General features: G+C 36.5%; 1 protein-coding gene across 13 annotated transcripts in view; it reads left to right on the top strand.

Moving 5' to 3' along the window:
• The window catches only part of Mycbp2 (MYC binding protein 2), a 243,679-nt gene that overhangs the window by 28,069 nt on the left and 196,837 nt on the right, over positions 1-18,773 (top strand). For all 13 annotated transcript variants that reach the window (XM_036198612.1, XM_036198607.1, XM_036198616.1 and 10 more), the window contains exon 3: positions 9,603-9,818. In XM_036198612.1, coding sequence (XP_036054505.1) covers positions 9,603-9,818 — 216 coding nt within the window. The remainder of the gene's footprint in view (positions 1-9,602; positions 9,819-18,773) is intronic.

Here is an 18,773-nt window from a genome sequence, read left to right as displayed (position 1 = left end):
GTATGACCTGATTATTCTCTGTATTTCTTCATTGTCTGTTATGTCCCCCTTTTCATTTCTCATTTTGTTAGTTTGGATGCTCTCTCTCTGCTTTTTGGTTAATTTGGATAAGGGCTTATCTATCCTGTTGATTTTCTCAAAAAACCAACTCTTTGTTTCATTGATTCTTTGTATTGTTCTCTTTGTTTATTTTTATATATTTCTTCCCTTAATTTGATTATTTCCTGGTGTCTCTTTCTCCTGGGTGAGTTTCTTCTTGTTGTTCTAGAGATTTCAGGTGTGCTGTTAAGTCACTAGTGTGAGATTTCTCCCACTTCTTTATGTGTGCATTTAGAGCTGTGAATTTTCCTCTTAGCACTGCTTTCATGGTGTCCCATAAGTTTGGGTATGTAGTATATTCGTTTTCATTGAATTATAGGAAATCTTTAATTTCTTTCTTATTTCTTCCTTGACCCATTGGTGATTCAATTGGGCATTATTCAGTTTCCATGAGATTGTAGGCTTTGTATAATTTTTGTTGTTGTTGAAATCTAACTTTAAACCATGGTGGTCTGATAAGACACAGGAGGTTATTTCAATTTTTTTTTTTTTTTTTTTGTCTTTTGAGATTTGCTTTGTGACCAAGCATGTGGTTGACTTTGGAGAAGGTTCAATGGGCTGCTGAAAATCTTTTGTATTATGCTGGAATATTCTGTAGATATCTATTAAGTCTATTTGAGTCACAATGTCTGTTAGTTCCCTTATTTCTCTGTTAAGTTTCTATGTGGCAGACCTGTCCATTGGTGAGAGTGGGGTGGTGAAGTCTCCCAATACTAGTGTATGGGGTTTGATGTGCGATTTAAGCTTTATGAATGTTTCTTTATGAATGTTGGTGCCGTTGTATTTGGTGCATAAATATCCAGAATTGAGACTTCATCTTGTCTGATTTTCCCTGTGATAAATATGTAGTGTGCTTCCCAATCTCTTTCAATTGATTTTAGTTTGAAGTCTATTTTATTAGATATTAGGATAGCTACACCAGCTTGCTTCTTAAATCCATTTGATTGGAAAGTCTTTTCCCAGCCTTTTATTCTGAGGTGGTGTCAGTCTTTGAAGTTGAGGTGTGTTTCTTGTATGCAGCAAATGGATGGATCTTGTTTCCGTATCCATTCTGTTAGCCTGTGTCTTTTTGTAGGTGAATTGAGACCATTGATATTGATGGATATTAATGGCTAGTTATTGTTAATTTTTGGTGGTAGTATTGTATGTTTCCCTTCTTTGTTATTCGTTGGTATGGGACTATCTATCGCCTGTGTTGTCATGGGTATATCTCACTTCCTTAGGTTGGATTTTTCCTTCAAGTGCTCTATATGGCTTTATTTGTGGAGAGATATTGTTTAAATCTGGTTTTATCATGGAATATTTTGTTTACTCGGTCTATGTTGATTGAGAGTTTTACTGGGTTGGCATCCATGGTCTCTTAGTAGCTGCATAACTTCTGTCCAGGACCTTCTGACTTTTAGAGTCTCCATTGAGAAGTCAGGTGTTATTCTTATGGGTCTGCCTTTATATGTTACTTGGCCTTTTTCCTTTGCAGCTCTTAATATTTTTTTCTTTATTCTGTATGTTTAGTGGTTTGATTATTATGTGGCGAGGGGACTTTTTTTTTTTGGGATCCAGTGTATTTTGTGTATTTCCTTCTTTAGGTTGGGAAAATTTTCTTCTGTGGTTTTGTTGAATATATTTTCTGTGCCTTTGAGTTGGTATTCTTCTCCTTCTTCTATCCCTGTTATTCTTAGATTTGGTCTTTTCATGGTGTCTCAAATTTCATGGACATTTTGGGTCATGACTTTGTTGGCTTTAGTGTTTTCTTTGACTGATGAATCTATTTCTTCTACTGTATCTTCAATGCCAGAGATCTTCTCTTGCATTCTGCTGGATATTCTTGTAGCTGTAGTTCCTGTCATTTACTCAGATTTTCCACTTCCAGCATTACCTCAGTTTGTGTCTTCTTTATTGACTCCATTTCAGTTTTGAAATCTTGAACTGTTTCCCTCACTTGTTTAATTGCTTTCTCTTGGCTTTCAAGTGATTTACTGATTTCTTCCCATTTTTTTTGTTTGACTTTTCCTCGATTTCTTTAAGGGAATTTTTCATTTCCTCTTTTAAGATCTCTAATATCGTCTTAAAGTCATTTTTATTGTAGATATCTTCTGTTTCGGGATGTTCAAGTCTTCCTGATGTAGGTTCTTATGGAACCATATTGGTTTTTATGTTGTTGACTATTATTTTTACACTGGCATCTACCCATCTGTTTCTCCACTTGGTGCAAGCAGTGTCTGTGTTTGAGGGAGCCTCTCTTGGTCTGATTGATACTCTTGATCCAGTGGGAGCTCTTGGTCTAGTTGATGCTGATGGACTTTTTGTCTTAGGGAGTAGCTCTTAGTGCAGCTGGTGCTAGTGGGTCCTGTCACAGGTAGTAGCTGCAGTCTTAGTGTGTGGTTGATGGTGGTAGTCTGAGCTGTCTGCAAGAGGTCTGCCTGCCAACTAGCCTCATAGTCCAGTTGGATGCTGACAGGCTCTGTCTCAGGGAACAGTTGCAGTCTCGGAGGTTGGGTAGGATTTGGGAGAGGTTGGGCTTGGGTTACAGGGTCTGATGGGGGATGGTGGTAGTCCTGTGTGCAGGAGGTCTACCTGCCAACTGGCCTGAAATTGGAACTCTTAGTCCAGTTGGGTGCTGGCAGGCTTTGTCTCAGGGAACAGTTCTGTTTAAATTATTTTTTGTCCTTGATTTAACTTTGGTAAGTGGTACCTATCCAGAAAATTACCCATTTCTTTTAGATTTTCCAATTTAATAGAGTATAAGTTTTTTAAGTATGTCCTTATGATTTGGTGGATTTCCTCAATGTCTGTTGTTATGTCCACCTTTTGATTTCTGCGTTTGTTAATTTGGACACTCTCTTTCTTTTAGTTAGTTTGGATAAGCATTTGTCTGTCTACTTGTTTTGTTTTTTTTTTCTTCAAAGAGCCAACTCTGTTTTATTGAATCTTTGTATTCTGTTGTTTCTATTTTATTGATTTCATCCCTCAATTTGATTATTTCTTGCCCTCCACTCTCTTGGGTATGCTTACTTCTTTTTGTTCTAGAACATTCAAGTATGCTAATAAGTTGCTAGCATGAGATCTCACCAAATTTTTAGGTAGGTACTTATTGCTGTAAACTTTCCTGTTAGCAGCGCTTTCATTGTTCCCTGTTAAGTTTGGGTATGCTGCATATTCATTTTCATTGATTGACTTCTAGGAAGTCTTTCATTTCTTTCTTTATTTCTGTCTTGACCCATTTTTCTTTCAGTAGAGATTTGTTCAGTTTCCATGAATTTGTAAACTTTCTGTTGTTTCTATTGCAAACTTTGATATGTGGTGGTCTAATACAATATAGGGTGATACTTCAGTTTTCTTGTATCTGATGAGACTTGCTTTGTGTCCAAGTATGTGGTCAGTTTTGGAGGAAGTTCAATGAGATGCAGAGAACCTTTTTTGTTTGGGTGAAATGTTCTGGAAACATCTGGTAGGTTCATTTTTTTTGTAATGTCTTTTAGCTCCAGCATTTCTGTTTAGTTTTTTGCCTGGATGACCTGTCCATTGGTGAGAGTGAGGTATTGAAGTCTCCCATTATCAGTTTGTGAGGGTCAATATGTGATTCAAGCTGTAGTAGTGTTTCTTTTACAAACTTGGGTGCCCTTGTGTTTGAGTTGCAGATGTTAAGAATTGAAATGCTATCTTGGCGGATTTTTGTTGTTGTTGTTGTTGATGAGTATGCAGTGTCTTTCCCTATCTCTTCTGATTAGTTTTGGTTTGAAGTCTATCTTGTAGAATATTAAAATTGCTGCACCAACTTGCTTCTTATGTCCATTTGCTTGGAATGTGTTTTCCCAACCTTTTACCCCGAGGTACTATCTATACTTGATGTTGAGGTATGTTCTTGTATGCAGCAGAAAGATTGGTCCTGTCTTCCCACCCATTCTGTTAGTAGTTGTCTTTTTATTGGGGAATTGAGATCACTGATATTGAGAGGTATCAGTGACCAATAATTGTTGAATCCTGTTATTTTGTTAGTGGTGGTAGAAGTGTGTGTGTGTGTGTGTGTGTGTTTCCCTTCTTTTGATATTGCTGGTGTGAGACTATTTTTTTCTCCTGTGTTTTCATGGATGTAGTTAGCCTCTTTAGTTTGAAGTTTTCTTTTTAGCACTGTCTATAGGGCTGGATTTTGGGACAGATAATACTTAAATTTGACTTTCTCATGAAATATCTTACTTTTTTCATCCATAATGACTGAAAGTTTTACTGGATATAGTAGTCTTTGCTGGCATCTATGGTCTCTTAGAGTCTGTAGCACGTCTGTCTAGGCCCTTCTGGCTTTTAAAGTCTCCATTGATAAATCAGGCATAATCCCTATAGGTTTGCTTTTATATATTAGTTGGTGTTTTTCCCCTATAGCTTTTAATATTCTTTATTAGTTTTGTATGTTTAGTGTTTTGATTATTATGTGGCAAGGGGACTTTCTCTCATGGTCCTATTTGGTGTTGTGTAAGTTTCTTATATCTTTATAGACATCTCCTTCTTTAGGTTAGGAAAATTTTCTTCTATGATTTTGTTGAAAATATTTTCATGGCCTTTGAGCTGGGATTCTTCTCCTTCATCTATCCCTATTATTCTTAGGTTTAGTCTTTTCGTAGTGTCCCCAGATTTCCTGGGTGTTTTTGTCAGGAATTTTTTAGATGCTTTCTTTGACCAATATATTCATTTCTTCTATTGTATCATCAATGCCTGAGATTCTGTCTTCCATCTCCTATATTCTGTTGGTGAAGCTTGCCTTTGTAGTTCCTGTTTGAATTCCTGAATTTTTCACTTCCAGAATTCCCTCAGTTTGTGTTTTCTTCATTGCTACGTTTTCTATTTTTAGGTCTTGAATAGTTTTATTTATCTCTTTCAATGGTATTTTCTTAGCTTTCTTTGAGGGATTTATTTATTTCATCTTTGCTTTTGTTTTCCTGAATTTGTTAATTTCCTCTCTAAGGACCTCTATCATCATCATCTAGTTGTTTTGAAGGTCTTTTTCTTGTGCCCCCTGTGTTGGACTATTCAGGGCCTGCAGTGGTAGGATGGCTGGGCTCTAATGGAGACATATTCCCCTGTCTGTTACTGTGTTTTATGCTGGCATCTAAGCATTTGGTTTGGGGATGATTATAGGTATGGGTGCTGATTTCTGGGTTTGTCTTTGTTGAGTGTGTGTTTTGTTCCTTAGTTTCTTCTCTGGATTTTCTGAGAATGTGTTAACTGTGTTGCTGGCCTGCTCTGCTGGTGTATTCACAGAGAATGCTTGCTAGTGTTGGAGGCTGAGATACTGGGATGAGTTGAGGAAAGGGAGATTTTGGAGAGAAGGTCTTTGTGATCCCTTGAGGATGAACTCAAAGAGGAAAGGATCTCAGCAGTGGGTTTCCTGCTGTACAGCTGGTGATGAGACTGGGGTATTGGATCTGAGGGAACAGAGAGAAAAGAGAAGGACTCTTGGCAGCCTTGTTTGCTGGCAGGTGTGACGTGTTGGTTAGAAGCCAGTGCCTGCTGCAGTTGGGGGCTGGGATAAAGTGACCAAGTTGGGGTAGTGAGGTTAGAGGGTGATAGACTGGGATCCCCAGGAGATGTGGGCAAGGGGGAAGGCAAGCTGCACCTGGTATTCTGTTGTAGTGCTGGGGACAAGACTGGGGCTGGATTTAGAGGGGAGGAGGGAGTGGTGTCTTCAGTTTGCTTATCTGTTCCCTTACAGAGCTGAAGATGAGACTGTACTTGCTCTTTTTTTAAACGAAGTATTAGAAGAACAAGTGTTTTGTTAATCTAATTGATCAGTATTTCCTTATATGATTCATATATGTTGTGCCCTAACAAGTGTTGGTGTACACTAAAGTTGCAGAAATTACATTTTTTAAGATTTTGTCCAAAGATTTAGAATTTTGTCTGATACCCTTAGGTGGTGGTGTCCGTTTTTTTACTCTTTGACTCTGTTTTTTTGGGGGGTGCTCCCTGATTAATCACACATGGAGGCTTATTCTTACTTATAAATGCCTGGCATCGTCTGGCTTGTTTCTAGCCAGCTTTTCTTAACTTCAAAGTATCCCATCTACCTTATGTCTCTGAGCTTTTTCCTTTTCTTACTTCTTTATATCTTATTTTCATTCTTATTCCGTGGCTGACCCTTAGCATCCTCCTCTCCTTCTTCTCTTGCTCTTTCTTCATTTTTTCTCCCAGATTTCTCCTTCTGTATATTCTCTCGGCCCGCTTGCCCTTCCTATTCTTTGTTCTGCCTAGCTTTTGGCTGTTCAGCTCTATTAGCTGAACCATCAGGTGTTTTAGACAGGCAAAGTAACACAGAGTTAAACAAATGCAACATAAAAGAGTGTAACACATCTTTGCATCATTAAACAAATGTTCCATAGCATAAACACATGTAACACATCTTAAAATAATATTGTTTCAAGTTAATTTTAAAATGTTAATCTTCAATTTTTTTCTCATTATTATCTGATTGATCTGGCTACATTTGTTAAAATGGTTTTAATTATTTACTTTTCCACTGAAGTATCTTATAAAAGAGATAGTTAACTATATTTATTTTGGTTATAATTTTGTTTAGTTGATGTGTGTGTGTCTTTCTGTCAATACCATACTCTAGTGTTATTTTCTGAGTCTTAGAATCAGGCAGTATGTTTTCTAAGATCTTTGTCTTTTTTCTAAAATTTCTGTAGCTGTTGCAGTAGTTCAAATGTTAAATACCCCCCACCCCAAAGACCCATATTTTAGAGAGTTGATCCCCAGGGTGACACTCTTCAGTGGTAGAACTTTTGAGAAGTGCATACTACTGACAAGTCCTTAAACCCCTGGAGATGTGCCCCTTCAAGTAGATTGTGAGGCCCTCACTCCATTGTCTTTATCTTTTTGGCTTCCCAATAATGGGTGATGCTGCCATGTGCTGCCATGGTAAACAGCCTTGCCAATGGCCCCAAAGTAAGGAGAGCAAATGATCATAGAACAGAACTTCAAAACAGCAAATCAAAGTCAACCTTTTCCATTCCTAAGTTGATTAGAGTGGTAGACATATGCTAAAACAGCTGTCTTCTGTTCTTTATATTTCATGTAAGTATTATGGTGATCCTTGTTGATTCTTTTATTAGAACCCTTAATCATTTTATTGATGTTACATTTAGTCTGGCTTGATGAGATTTGTCATTTTAATGATGTATAATTCTTCCATCCATGAACATGATATAATGTTTATCCATTTATTTAAGTCTTTTGCTGTTTCAGATGCTATGATTTTAAAAATTAATTTATATTGAAATCATTGTGTGAAAACACTTCTTATATTTCTTATTGCACAGAGATCTTTTAAGTCCTTCACTCATTTTTCCCTATTTTTGACATTCTATATAATTAGTTTGTAAACAGTAATTTCATATTAGTGCACTCTACCATCTTATTCTGATGTCACCAGGTATATGTGTGTGTGTGTGTGTGTGTGTGTGTGTGTGTGTGTGTGTGTACATGTTCATATGAATATCAGATGTCATCCGCTAGCTAGCTGTCTCCATCTTATTTTGTTAGAAAGCATCTTTCACTGAAACTGAAGTCTCCTGATTCAGCCAAACTGGCTGGCCAGCAAGCTCCAGTGATCCTACTGTCAACACCTTCCTGTGAGACTGTGATTAAGATCACCATACTCATCAGCTCTTTTTTGTGGGGTTCTCTGGGTAGAACTGAGTTCCTCATGCTGACATGTCAGGCTCTGTTTACTGAGTCATCTCCCTGGATTTATATATGCTTATTAGTGTGCATCTAGTTCTGTGTGATTTGGTGACTTCTGTGATTGTTGTCATAGGATACAGAACAGTTCCATCTTAGGAGTCCCTTTTACTATCCCCTATAGCTGTACATGTCTAAAACAACTTGATGTAGTTTCTTTGAGTTCATCCAACTTGTCACATATTAATAGTTCATTTCTTTTCTGTTGCTGATTAGTCATTTCCCAGTATGGCTGTACTTACAGTTTAGCAATTTACACAGTAAAAAGATATCTGGGTTATTTTTAGTTTGGTGCTAATTTTGAAATGCTGGTTTTTGTGTGAGCATAGGTTTTTGTTGTTGTGCAGACAAATGAAATTACTGGATTATGTTGTAGGTACATGTGTAGTTTTTTTAAGAAAGGTATTATTTCCAGTGTGGCCATATCATTATTATTTATGTACCGGCATTGTAATTACCTGTCTTTCCCCGTTTCCCAGGGTTGGCACTATTGGTAATTTTAGAGATTCTAGTAGCTGTGTACTCTATCTCATTTCCATTTCCATCTTGTCTGAGGCCTAATGATGCTGATGCTGTGCTTATTTATAAACTTTGTCTGTGTCGTCTTCACTGGTATATCTGTTCGTCTCTGCTCACTAGAATCTAATTGAACTCTCTTTTGTTTGTTTTACTGTTGAGTTTTGAGACTACTGCATATGTCCTGATACTTACTAGTCTTTTGTGAATACGTATTTTACAGATGTTTTTCCCTGTCAAAGACTTCAATTCTATTCTTTTTGAAGTGGCATTAATTTTTTTAGATTTATTTATTTTAGTATTTTAGTATTATTCTAGTGTTTGCTGCTGTGTATGTGGGTGCTGGGAATCAAACTCACAAGAGTAGCAAGTGCTTTTAACCACTGAGCAACTCACTCTCCAGCCCCAGACAGTATTTTTGTTCATTCTTCACATATGGATGATGCTTATTTTATACTTTGTGTACTGTTATTTTGCTACGCCTGTATTATGTCTAGTAGACTTTTTTAAAAATTGTCTCCGTGGCTCAGGAAATAAATACATTGCTAGAAGATGCTTTTCTCTTAGCCACTTTTTTCAGGTGATTGCATTAGGAAAGTAACAACAGTGAGTTGAGTTTCTGAGGGTGTTTGCCTTGTTTACAATCTTGGGAGCAAGTCAGTCTATTGCCCTATCTGATAAGAGTATGCCATAGTTACCTTTCTCTAGTTGAGAAAATAGCTTTCCATTACTGATTTGCTGTGACTTTTTCTTTTTTAATTGTATATTGTTGATAGGCTTTTGTCGAATGCTTTTACCTTTTTTATTTATAGCAACTTATATTTACTACTTTATTACATTTGTTCTTTGGGAAAGGTATACTGATTGCTTTTCTGGTGTTGTATCAACATAGTTTCTGGATTAAATACCAGTCATGTATTACTTTTAATATATCGTTAATATATTTATGTTTTATTTATGCTTACTATTTTTAATATTTTGAAAACGATGTTCCCAAGTTACATGCTGATTTAACTTTAACATATTTCTTATTTAAAGAGATACTGTCTCTTGCCCTTTCCCAATTCTTTATAGAAGAAGGATTTTCACACTAAGCATTTTGGTACTTTAAATATAATTTTATTTATCTAAGATAATATGTCTTTTCATTATGTGAGATATGCAAATCAGTTTAATCTGTCTATACTTTTTTTTTTTTACAATGAAATAACTGAAAAGAGTGTGAAATAGAAATATTCTCTTTTATGTTTCAGTCTGAAAACTTGGAGAATACAGTAATTATACCAGATATCAAACTTCATAGCAATCCCTCTGCCTTCAATATTTACTGTAATGTAAGGCATTGCGTTTTGGAATGGCAGAAAAAGGAAACATCATTGGCAGCTGCATCTAAGAACTCTGTACAGAGTGGAGAATCAGACAGTGATGAGGAAGAGGAATCCAAAGAACCCCCTATCAAGCTGCCAAAGGTAAGCCACTGAATTCTATTTAGATCCATTACCTACAAGTGCTGTGGTTACTATACATACACATATATATTCCTGAGATACCTTGCTTTTTCTCAAATTGTGCACTAAAAATAACATGGCTTAAGGATACAGAAAGGTTTGAGGCAGACCAGAAAAACTCTATGGGACCTTTAACTAGCTCACAAAATCAGTAATTGGCAGCACAGTGGGATGTACATGGAAAGGTCAGTGGGTTGTAGCTTGTCTTACAAGAGTGGTTAGTGTACGAAAGCGGTAGCATGGATGTGCTTGTGTGGAAGTATGGAACAGTGGCAGATGGAAAAGGAGCTCTGAGCTGGTAACCTCCCATTTAGATGGCGAAACTGGAAGTACAATCTGTTACAAGCCAAGAGCTATATGTGTACCCTATTGAGAGCAAGCCCTGGATACAGGCATATACTTAAGTTTTTCTTGAAATAGAACTGGACAGGTTCCTTAGCAGCAGCTAAGTTGAAAGTTCTTTTTCTTGTCCCTTTAATCTTATAACTGTACTCTTGCTATTATGCTCACTTGACCTAGGGGAAAAATCAGATGAGAAACAATTCACTCCATACGGTTCTGATGTCACTTCCTATTACCAGAAGCATATAGACTATTTCATATTATAGCTGAATAAACTATTCTTAAAGTACTTCGTTATTGGCGAAAATATTAAGGCCACTCCATGTAGTTAAAATGGAGGTTTATTTTTTGGGGTAACTTACAAATGAAGGGATAGGTTGCAGGGTCTGGGAAAGGTATGACGCAGTCCAGCGATGTTCTCTGGAGAACTCGGCTCGGTCTACTTCCAGTGTCCAGGGTCCAGGAACCAAGAGAAGCCTCTCCTCTCAATCCTGGGTCTTCAGCCTCCTCCCTCAGCCCCGCCTTGTGGGCTTGACCATTACCTAAGCCTCAATGGGGGTTGGAACTTCCAGGCCAAGGCTGGAATGGCTACCCACTACATCTCCCCCTTTTATCTAAATAAGAAGGTTCTAACCTAATACAAGTCTATATACAAAGAAATGGTTATCAAATATTGTCCAGGAGTAATGAGGGATAATGACCTAGATAAGTTGGAATTACAATAAATGCAAACAATATCAAGCAAAAAACACATACTAAAATCCAGGGAAGTCTAGAGCGTGGGTAGGTGGCATGTTACAAAGATCATCCCAAAAGGTGTCCTATCCTAAAGAACCTGAGTCTAATACTTAGTATATTCTATCTAAGATATTTTATATAAACTAAGTTGTAACTATAACTGCTAGTCTTCAACCTCATCAAAGACCTGAGAAGGAATATAATAATACCTGAGAAATGGGAGAAGGATGCAAGCAACTTTCGGGAGTCTTGCAAGAGTAGACACCAGGCTTGGACAGTCACCTAATGTTTCTCAGCATCATTGGTACATTTAAATTGGCTACAGGCCTAGAGTATCTGACAGACCATTTTCAGAAGCAGGAATTCTGAAAGACCATCTTACCTTGTCTTGCCAAAGTATAGTGGTCGCTTCCCTTGTGTCCCGCTTGTCCAGAAAGGACAGCATTCGTACTGTCAGCAATTGAGGCAAGGGCAGTTCTTTGCCCAGTAGGCCATTTTGTGCCAAGAAGACAAACTTTCAAATGGAAATGTCTTAGAAGCCCAACATTCTCTCGGGATCAAATTGGTGCTGCCAGGAGCAATTGTGTCTCATGTCAACAGAATTCTAAGTTATTTAAATGCCATATTCTCTAGGTCCATGAAGTGTTTGAAGATTACCTGTCCATCTGACTTATGTATTTATAAATCTGGATAACCTAACTAACATAATTATAGAGATGACAAGCATAGGTGACAGTAAATCTATAAGTCTTATCTACCTAAACAACCTAAGGACTAAGGCTTCATGTAAACAAGGCAAACAGTCTGTAAGCAAATGTACAGTAAAAGGACAATGACTTTGTGTATTGTGACAATACACAAAATATCTTTAACAGATGTAGGAATGTATAGTACAATATGCAATATGATAATAATCCTAAATATATATCAGTGTATAGAATATGGTAAACAGAAGGAGAACATGCATACAGTATGACAGATAATAAATTTACTTTTGCATCAATATATAAATATTTCAAATAAGAGTACATTATAATAAACATAGTTCTGTATTTGTATCAATATACAAATTATCTTAAAAAGGAATATAAAAAGTTTATATTTGTATCAACATATAAGAATTCATAACAGTGCAAATTATCTAAGGCTGCTATTTTACTAAATTTGTTTACTAATGTATATGATAGTCTACTATAATATCTTATACCTATCCATTCCATTTCTTCTTTTCCTCTTGTTTTTTTTTTTTTTTTTGAGACATATTTTCTTTCCTTAGGGAGAGTACTGAGTTTAACAGTTTCTTCCACCCCCAACCCTAGAACCATCATCCATAACCCTGAGAAATATGAAACCTTAGGGAGAAGGGGCATCATTTTCTTAGAACTGCTTCCTGCTGTTTAGGGGGCGATGTTATCTCTGTTGGGTATTGTGAGAAAGCTCAGATAGTTAAATCTCAGTTTGACTAACTGTAGATTCTGCAGCAACTCTCAGAGTAATGGGTAAGATTGTCTGAAATTCTGGCAAAAAGTGTAGTATGATGATGATTACCATGATATCATTCTGGATTGGGTAGAGTTGTTGTTGGGGCCCCATCTTCCTTCTAGAGACTTCAGAGATTGCTATTGGAAAAACTTATTTTTGATCAGAATGGAAGGTTTGGATTTAAAGATGACATGACATGTAAGAAAGGATTCCGAGAAATCAAGAGTAAGCATGGAGAGAATTAGAATCTTGAAGACAATGGTCCCTTATTATTGTTTTCCTTCTGTCTCACATCAGAGGGCTCCTCTGATATGGGACTGAAGAATCTCTCAACCTTTTCTTTTATCAATATGCTTGGGTTTAGAGAAGGAGTGAGCCAATTCTATCTCCAAAGCCAGCTTGGTTTATAATTGAATTGGAACCACAACTATTCTAGATTGATAGAGATATAGATTTTAGACAGTGATATTTTACTCTGTGTAGATTGGTACCAATAGGTTCTTTCTTTCTGCTGTAAACACCCGGATATCCAAGGCCTTATGATTTCCAGAAGATGGGTATTTCCATTATCCTGGAAAGACAAAAACAGAACCCTACCCCAACCTTTGATTGTTAAATTTTTCTTACAACTTGAAGAGATGTCACATTGGTGGATGATCTTTTACTTCTCCTCATCAAGGGGTTTCTCCTGTTCAAATCAAATTTTTATTAATTTTGTTGGTATCCATAGCTTTTCTTCTCCTGTGGAAACAAAAGCAAAACCCCTTCCCCAACGTAGGACATATCCAGGTTTCCATTCTGAGGTCAACACATCTTTGAAATAAACCAGTTGGTTTAGCTCAGGAGTTTTGTCTGTTGTCCAATGTCTCTCCGCAGCTGTTGTTCCTTTCTCATCCGCATTGAGAAAATTCAAGGTTAATAAAGCACTATGCAATCTATTTCTAGGAGTCATTGTTACCTGTTGCTGTTTATTTAGCATATCCTTTAAAGTTCGATTGGATCTTTCAATGACTGCTTGGCCTGTGGGATTGTGTGGTATACCTGTAACATGTTTTATATTGTAATAAGCAAAGAACTGTCTCATTTTATTGGAGACATATGCTGGGGCATTGTCTGTCTTAATTTGTACAGGTATTCATTCCCATGATGGCCATAACTTCTAATAGGTATGTAATCACAGAATTAGCCTTTTCAGAACTCATAGGAGTTGCCCACTGAAATCCTGAGTAGGTGTCAGTAGTATGGTGTACATAACTTTAATCTTCCAAATTCTGCAAAATGAAACACATCCATCTGCCAAATTTCATTTCTTTGTATACCTTTTGGATTGGTCCCTGCAGGTAATGGAGTTTGGTTATAGAAGGAACAAGTAGGACATTTTTTCACAATATTCTTAGCTTGTTGCCCAGTAATGGAGAAATCCTTCTTCAAACCTTTGCTATTTACATGGTGTTTCTTATGAAATTCTGAGGCTTCTAGCACATTACCTATTAGTAACTGATCAATTTCATCATTACCTTGTGCTAGAGGTCCTGGTAGACCTGTATGGGATCTGATATGTGTTTTATATATATAGGATGTTCCCTTTTTCTGATGATTTCCTGTAATTGTATGAATAATGAAGTTAATTCTGTATTATCAGGATTAAATTCAGCAGTTTCAATATGTAAAACAACTCTCTGCATATTGAGAATCAGTGACTATATTGAGGGGTTCTGTGAAGTCCATCAGTACCATAAGAACAGCATACAGTTCTGCCTTTTGTACAGAGCTGTATGGACTTTGTACCACTTTACTTAAGTCTCCTGATTTTTATCCTGCTTTCCCTGATTTATTTGCATCAGTATAGAATGTGAGGACTCCAGAAATTGGCTTGTGTCGTACAATGTCAGGAAGGACCCATCCGGTCTTCTTTATGAATTCTATTCTCTTGCTTTTGGGATAATGGTTGTTAATCTCTCCCAAAAAGTTACTGCAGGCTCTCTGCCAGTATTCATTATCTTTCCATAGAGATGAAATTTCCTCATTAGTTAAAGGTACTACAATTTCTGCTGGGTCCATTCCTGTCAACTGGCGAAGTCTTAATTTACCTTTTTGAATCAAATCAGAGATCTTTTCTATATAAGTCTTTAATTTCTTATTTGGTTTACATGTTAGGAATATCCATTCCAATATAATATCTTCCCTCTGCATCAAAATACCTGTGAGAGAATGTCTGGAGGGGAATATGACAAGAATGCATTTAAGTTCTGGTATAACTATACTCTTGCTATTCTGCTCACTTGGCCTAGGGGGAAAAATCAGATGAGAAACAATTCACTCCATACTGTTCTGATGTCACTTCCTGTTACCAGAAGCATATAGACTATTTCATATTATAGCTGAATAAACTATTTTTAAAGTACTTTGTACTGAGTATTGGCTTACTTTATGACTAATTTTATCACACATCTTGTGTGTGTGTGTGTGTGTGTGTGTGTGTGTGTGTGTGTGTGTGTGTTGTGTGTGTGTATGCATATTCAGTATCAGAGATATAATCTGTCTTTTTTCCCATCTTTCTCTTCCTCTCTGTTTTTTTTCTTTTTTTTATAGCAATTAGGATCAAATCCAGATTCTTGTAATCAACACCATTGCTGTTTATGACTTGCATCATCAGCCTTAGATTTATTACAGTATTCCTAACAAAAAGGAGAATATAAACATTAAAATGATACCTCTATTTGTGATTCATGTGTATTATTTTCTTATAAATTAACTTAAAATGATTCATCAAAAATGATTCATACACTATTAAATTGGTGCTTTAAAACTGTCTTGAAAACTCATTTACATCACCACACCTATTCATAGAGTATCTTCTAAATAGTTTTACATGGAATACCTTACTTGAATTCTCAGGACAGATGGAGCTCATGCTCCCAGGCTTGCATGGTTTGTGGTGGCTCTTCTTACGTATGCATTGTCCTTGACTGTGCTGGGGGGTCCATCACGAAACAGCAGATGGCTTGCTTTCTGTTCCATAAGAGTGAAAGCTTTGTGACCTTCATTGCTTTCTGACAGCCTTCTTAGAGTGTCTGTGTGTCTTTCCTTCCTTTTTTCCTTTTCTCTGGAGTCTTTACCTGTAGCTTCTCTTCCAGCATCTTCTTACAACCTAAAATGAACATGCACATCTCTTCCCTCCTGAAGGTATAGATAGATCCTGGTCTCGTAATTGTGATTTCTTCTGCTTAATTATGGAAGATTTAAAAACATAGGGTAACCCCTAGAGAATTTGTGTTGTATACCTTTTTTAGTAATAATACGCTGTTGGGGGAAGGTTATACTACATTGTGGTAATTATGGTAATTAAATTCGATATTGGAAGGGAAATCAGAAGTGAAGAGAAATAATTCTTAGGAAAATTCAGATGTTGACTAATATACCAAAATCTAGATTAGAAAATACCACATAATTAGGCAAAAATGATTATTAAACTGTTTCAAAAACAGTGCAATAAGTGAGTTGTGGAGAAAGAATCAGACATTTTAAACATTTTTCTAGCATAATTAGCAGGATCTAAAAGAAATCTTAAAAAAAAAAAAAAAAAAACCTAAAATAATCAATACAGTTTTTCCACCCTATACTTGCTTTCTCAAAACAGGAAATAATGTTTAAAAACTGGAGTTATGAAGCCACATTGATTAAGCTGAAACACCATTATAATTGCTAGCTATTTAATACTCGGTAAATGGGTGCCTCCACTTTATCATCTAGAAATTGAGAGTATTATGTACTTTGTAGGGTTGCAGTCAGGATTAAGTGTGAATTAATGATGATGTGTCCTTAAGAGAATAGTACGCAGCACATATCAAGTCCTCAGTAAATGAGAACTATAATTATAAATGTCAGGTTAGGGTCAAACAATAGAATGTATAGGTGTATTTGATTTTTAGGTTCTTCCCAATGTATCCTATAACTTAGTAATAAATACTTCATATTGCGAGGAAATGAAGCTTCTAGAAACTCGATGTGATCCTATAATGAAAGAGATATGAAGACAGAGGAAGAAGGAGTAGGGTGCCCATTTGTGGTAATCAGTGCTTCATGGGTGATGCCATGAGCATTTCAGGTGACAAGCCTCGGCAGCCCTTAGCATCACCTCGGAACTGACACAGAGCAAGGGCTGAGGCCTGTGGGACGTGAGCTGAGGAGAATTTGAAGGCAGGCTTTCTTTCTCCCCTTTCACATAAATGTTGTGTTCTCCTCCTATTACGAGGCTTGAGGCTTTTCCTTTTCTTCTCGTCTGAGCTTCTTTCTTCCTATTACTTTTCTTTCATCTGGTTATGGCATGTTTTGTATTATTAAGCGGTCTTAGAATCAATTGTAATACTTCCACACTTTTCAAAACTCTGACAGAAATGAGATGTATATTTGTGTCATTAGAAAGTATACTTCCTGCCTTTTCATATGGCTTCTATAAAGCAAACAGTAGTACTTACAAATGACAAAACATTAAACTTAAAAGGGAAGAAGAGGGAGAAGAAGAAGAATTTGCTTTTCAGAGCATGGATGTCTACACTCCTATTCTCTGACACACAATGAACCAGTGCTGGCTATGAACAGTCTTCCTCCCTCTGTTCACCCCAGAGGGACAGTGTTCTTTCAACTTTGCAAGGCTAATTTGTTTTTTCAAACAATGTTCTTGATTTAACACTCCTCATTTCCCATTAATTGTTTTTGGCTTTTGTCTATGCAGAGTTACTTCTCAAATCTACATTTCTAGTTGGTATCTCTTCTTAGATTCTTAGCCATGCACTGGATGTCTCCTAACTGCTTTACAATCAGGATGGAGAGAGAGATTGAGCACTAAATTTTATCATCATTCTAGCCAGACAATAATCTCCTTCCAGTCTTCCTTTTCCCCATAAATGGATGATGTTGCCACCCAGAAACTTGGAGAATATGCTCATTCTTCCATCTATTCTAGCCTTTGGTAGTCAGCTAATCACTAAATGTTACAGTTTAAATATGCACTATCACCCAAGCTTTGTAGTAGTATTTAGGAAGGTTCTGCATAATGTAGGAGGTAGAGTTCACCTGAAAGAAGGAGGTCACTGGAGGTTATTCCCTCTTCACCTTGTGAACACATCTGTCCTCTGCATGCCAGATTCTATTCAGGTACATGGAGCCAACCAATCATGGACTGAACCTTCTGAAGCCACTTGACAAAATAAATTCCTTCCAGTTGTTTCCTGTATTTTTTTCACAGCTATGGCAAAGTTGCCAATATACCAATCCTTATCAATTCTGCTTCTTTAACAATTCTTGTAGTAAAGGTATTGTCACTAAGTATTTCCAACCTTCATCAACACTGCTTAAAAGTACAATAACTGCCTACCTGGATACTCTGTCTTCCTTTACCCCCCTTCAGTTAATCTGGGTGAGTAACATGTAAGAAACTGATGGTCTGATCATAGCCTTTTTACTTCAAATCTTCAGTATTTTTCACTTTGAAGACAACAACTGAATCAGTTAGCTGTCACAGGAAGCCCTTCATGATCTAACTTCGGCTGCCATCTAACCTTTCCTCCGTGCTATGTCCTTTCCCCAGGTAGTCTGTGTGTTCTACTGTATCTAGCATACCCTGTAATTTTCAAAGCCTAAGACAAGTTATTTATTGATTTGTTTGGTGTCTGTACTAGAGAACACTTTCTTGAGGGAAGGGAATATATCCCAACTCTTTATTCTCACAACCTAATGCACTGCTGCCTATGAATTCAAAAAGAATTTACTTATTTAAGAACTAAATAAATTAGTCAACATAGGAGTATATATTTAAATAAAATATGCAGCAAAACTAGCTTCAAGCATGTTGAGATGGGAAACATGACTCTCACTAGAAAATTACATGGCTCTGAAACTTCTGTATTAGAATGAGGAAACATCATAAAATGAGCTCCATCCAAAAATGTCAACTCTGAAGAATCCTTGAATTATTGAAATTATGAAAATGCATAATAATAATTGCTAATAGAGTAAGCAGGCTTAAATAATAGAATATTGTAGTTTTCCATTGCCTGAGAAAAAGAGATTCACATTTTGATTTCTTCTAATTATATAGGCAGATGGAAATTATTTTTTCATTTTCTAGTCCATTCCAGCAAAATAAATGAAAACAGGTGAGAAAATTTATAGGAGTATTTAATGAATTGAAATTGTGTGCATAAACTTAGGTAAACTTAACCATAGTTACGACTAGGATTTTAGATAACTTCTATAAGACAATCTTTTTACTTATTTTGATTTCTTAGTTATACTTATGCACTTGAGAAACCTTACAAATGACAGAACCACAGGAGTTGTCTGCAGTTAATT

Source organism: Onychomys torridus, chromosome 9 (genome assembly GCF_903995425.1).
Source record: "Onychomys torridus chromosome 9, mOncTor1.1, whole genome shotgun sequence".
In the NCBI taxonomy this organism is placed as follows: Eukaryota; Metazoa; Chordata; class Mammalia; order Rodentia; family Cricetidae; genus Onychomys; species Onychomys torridus.
This window is presented reverse-complemented; position numbering and strand designations above follow the sequence as displayed.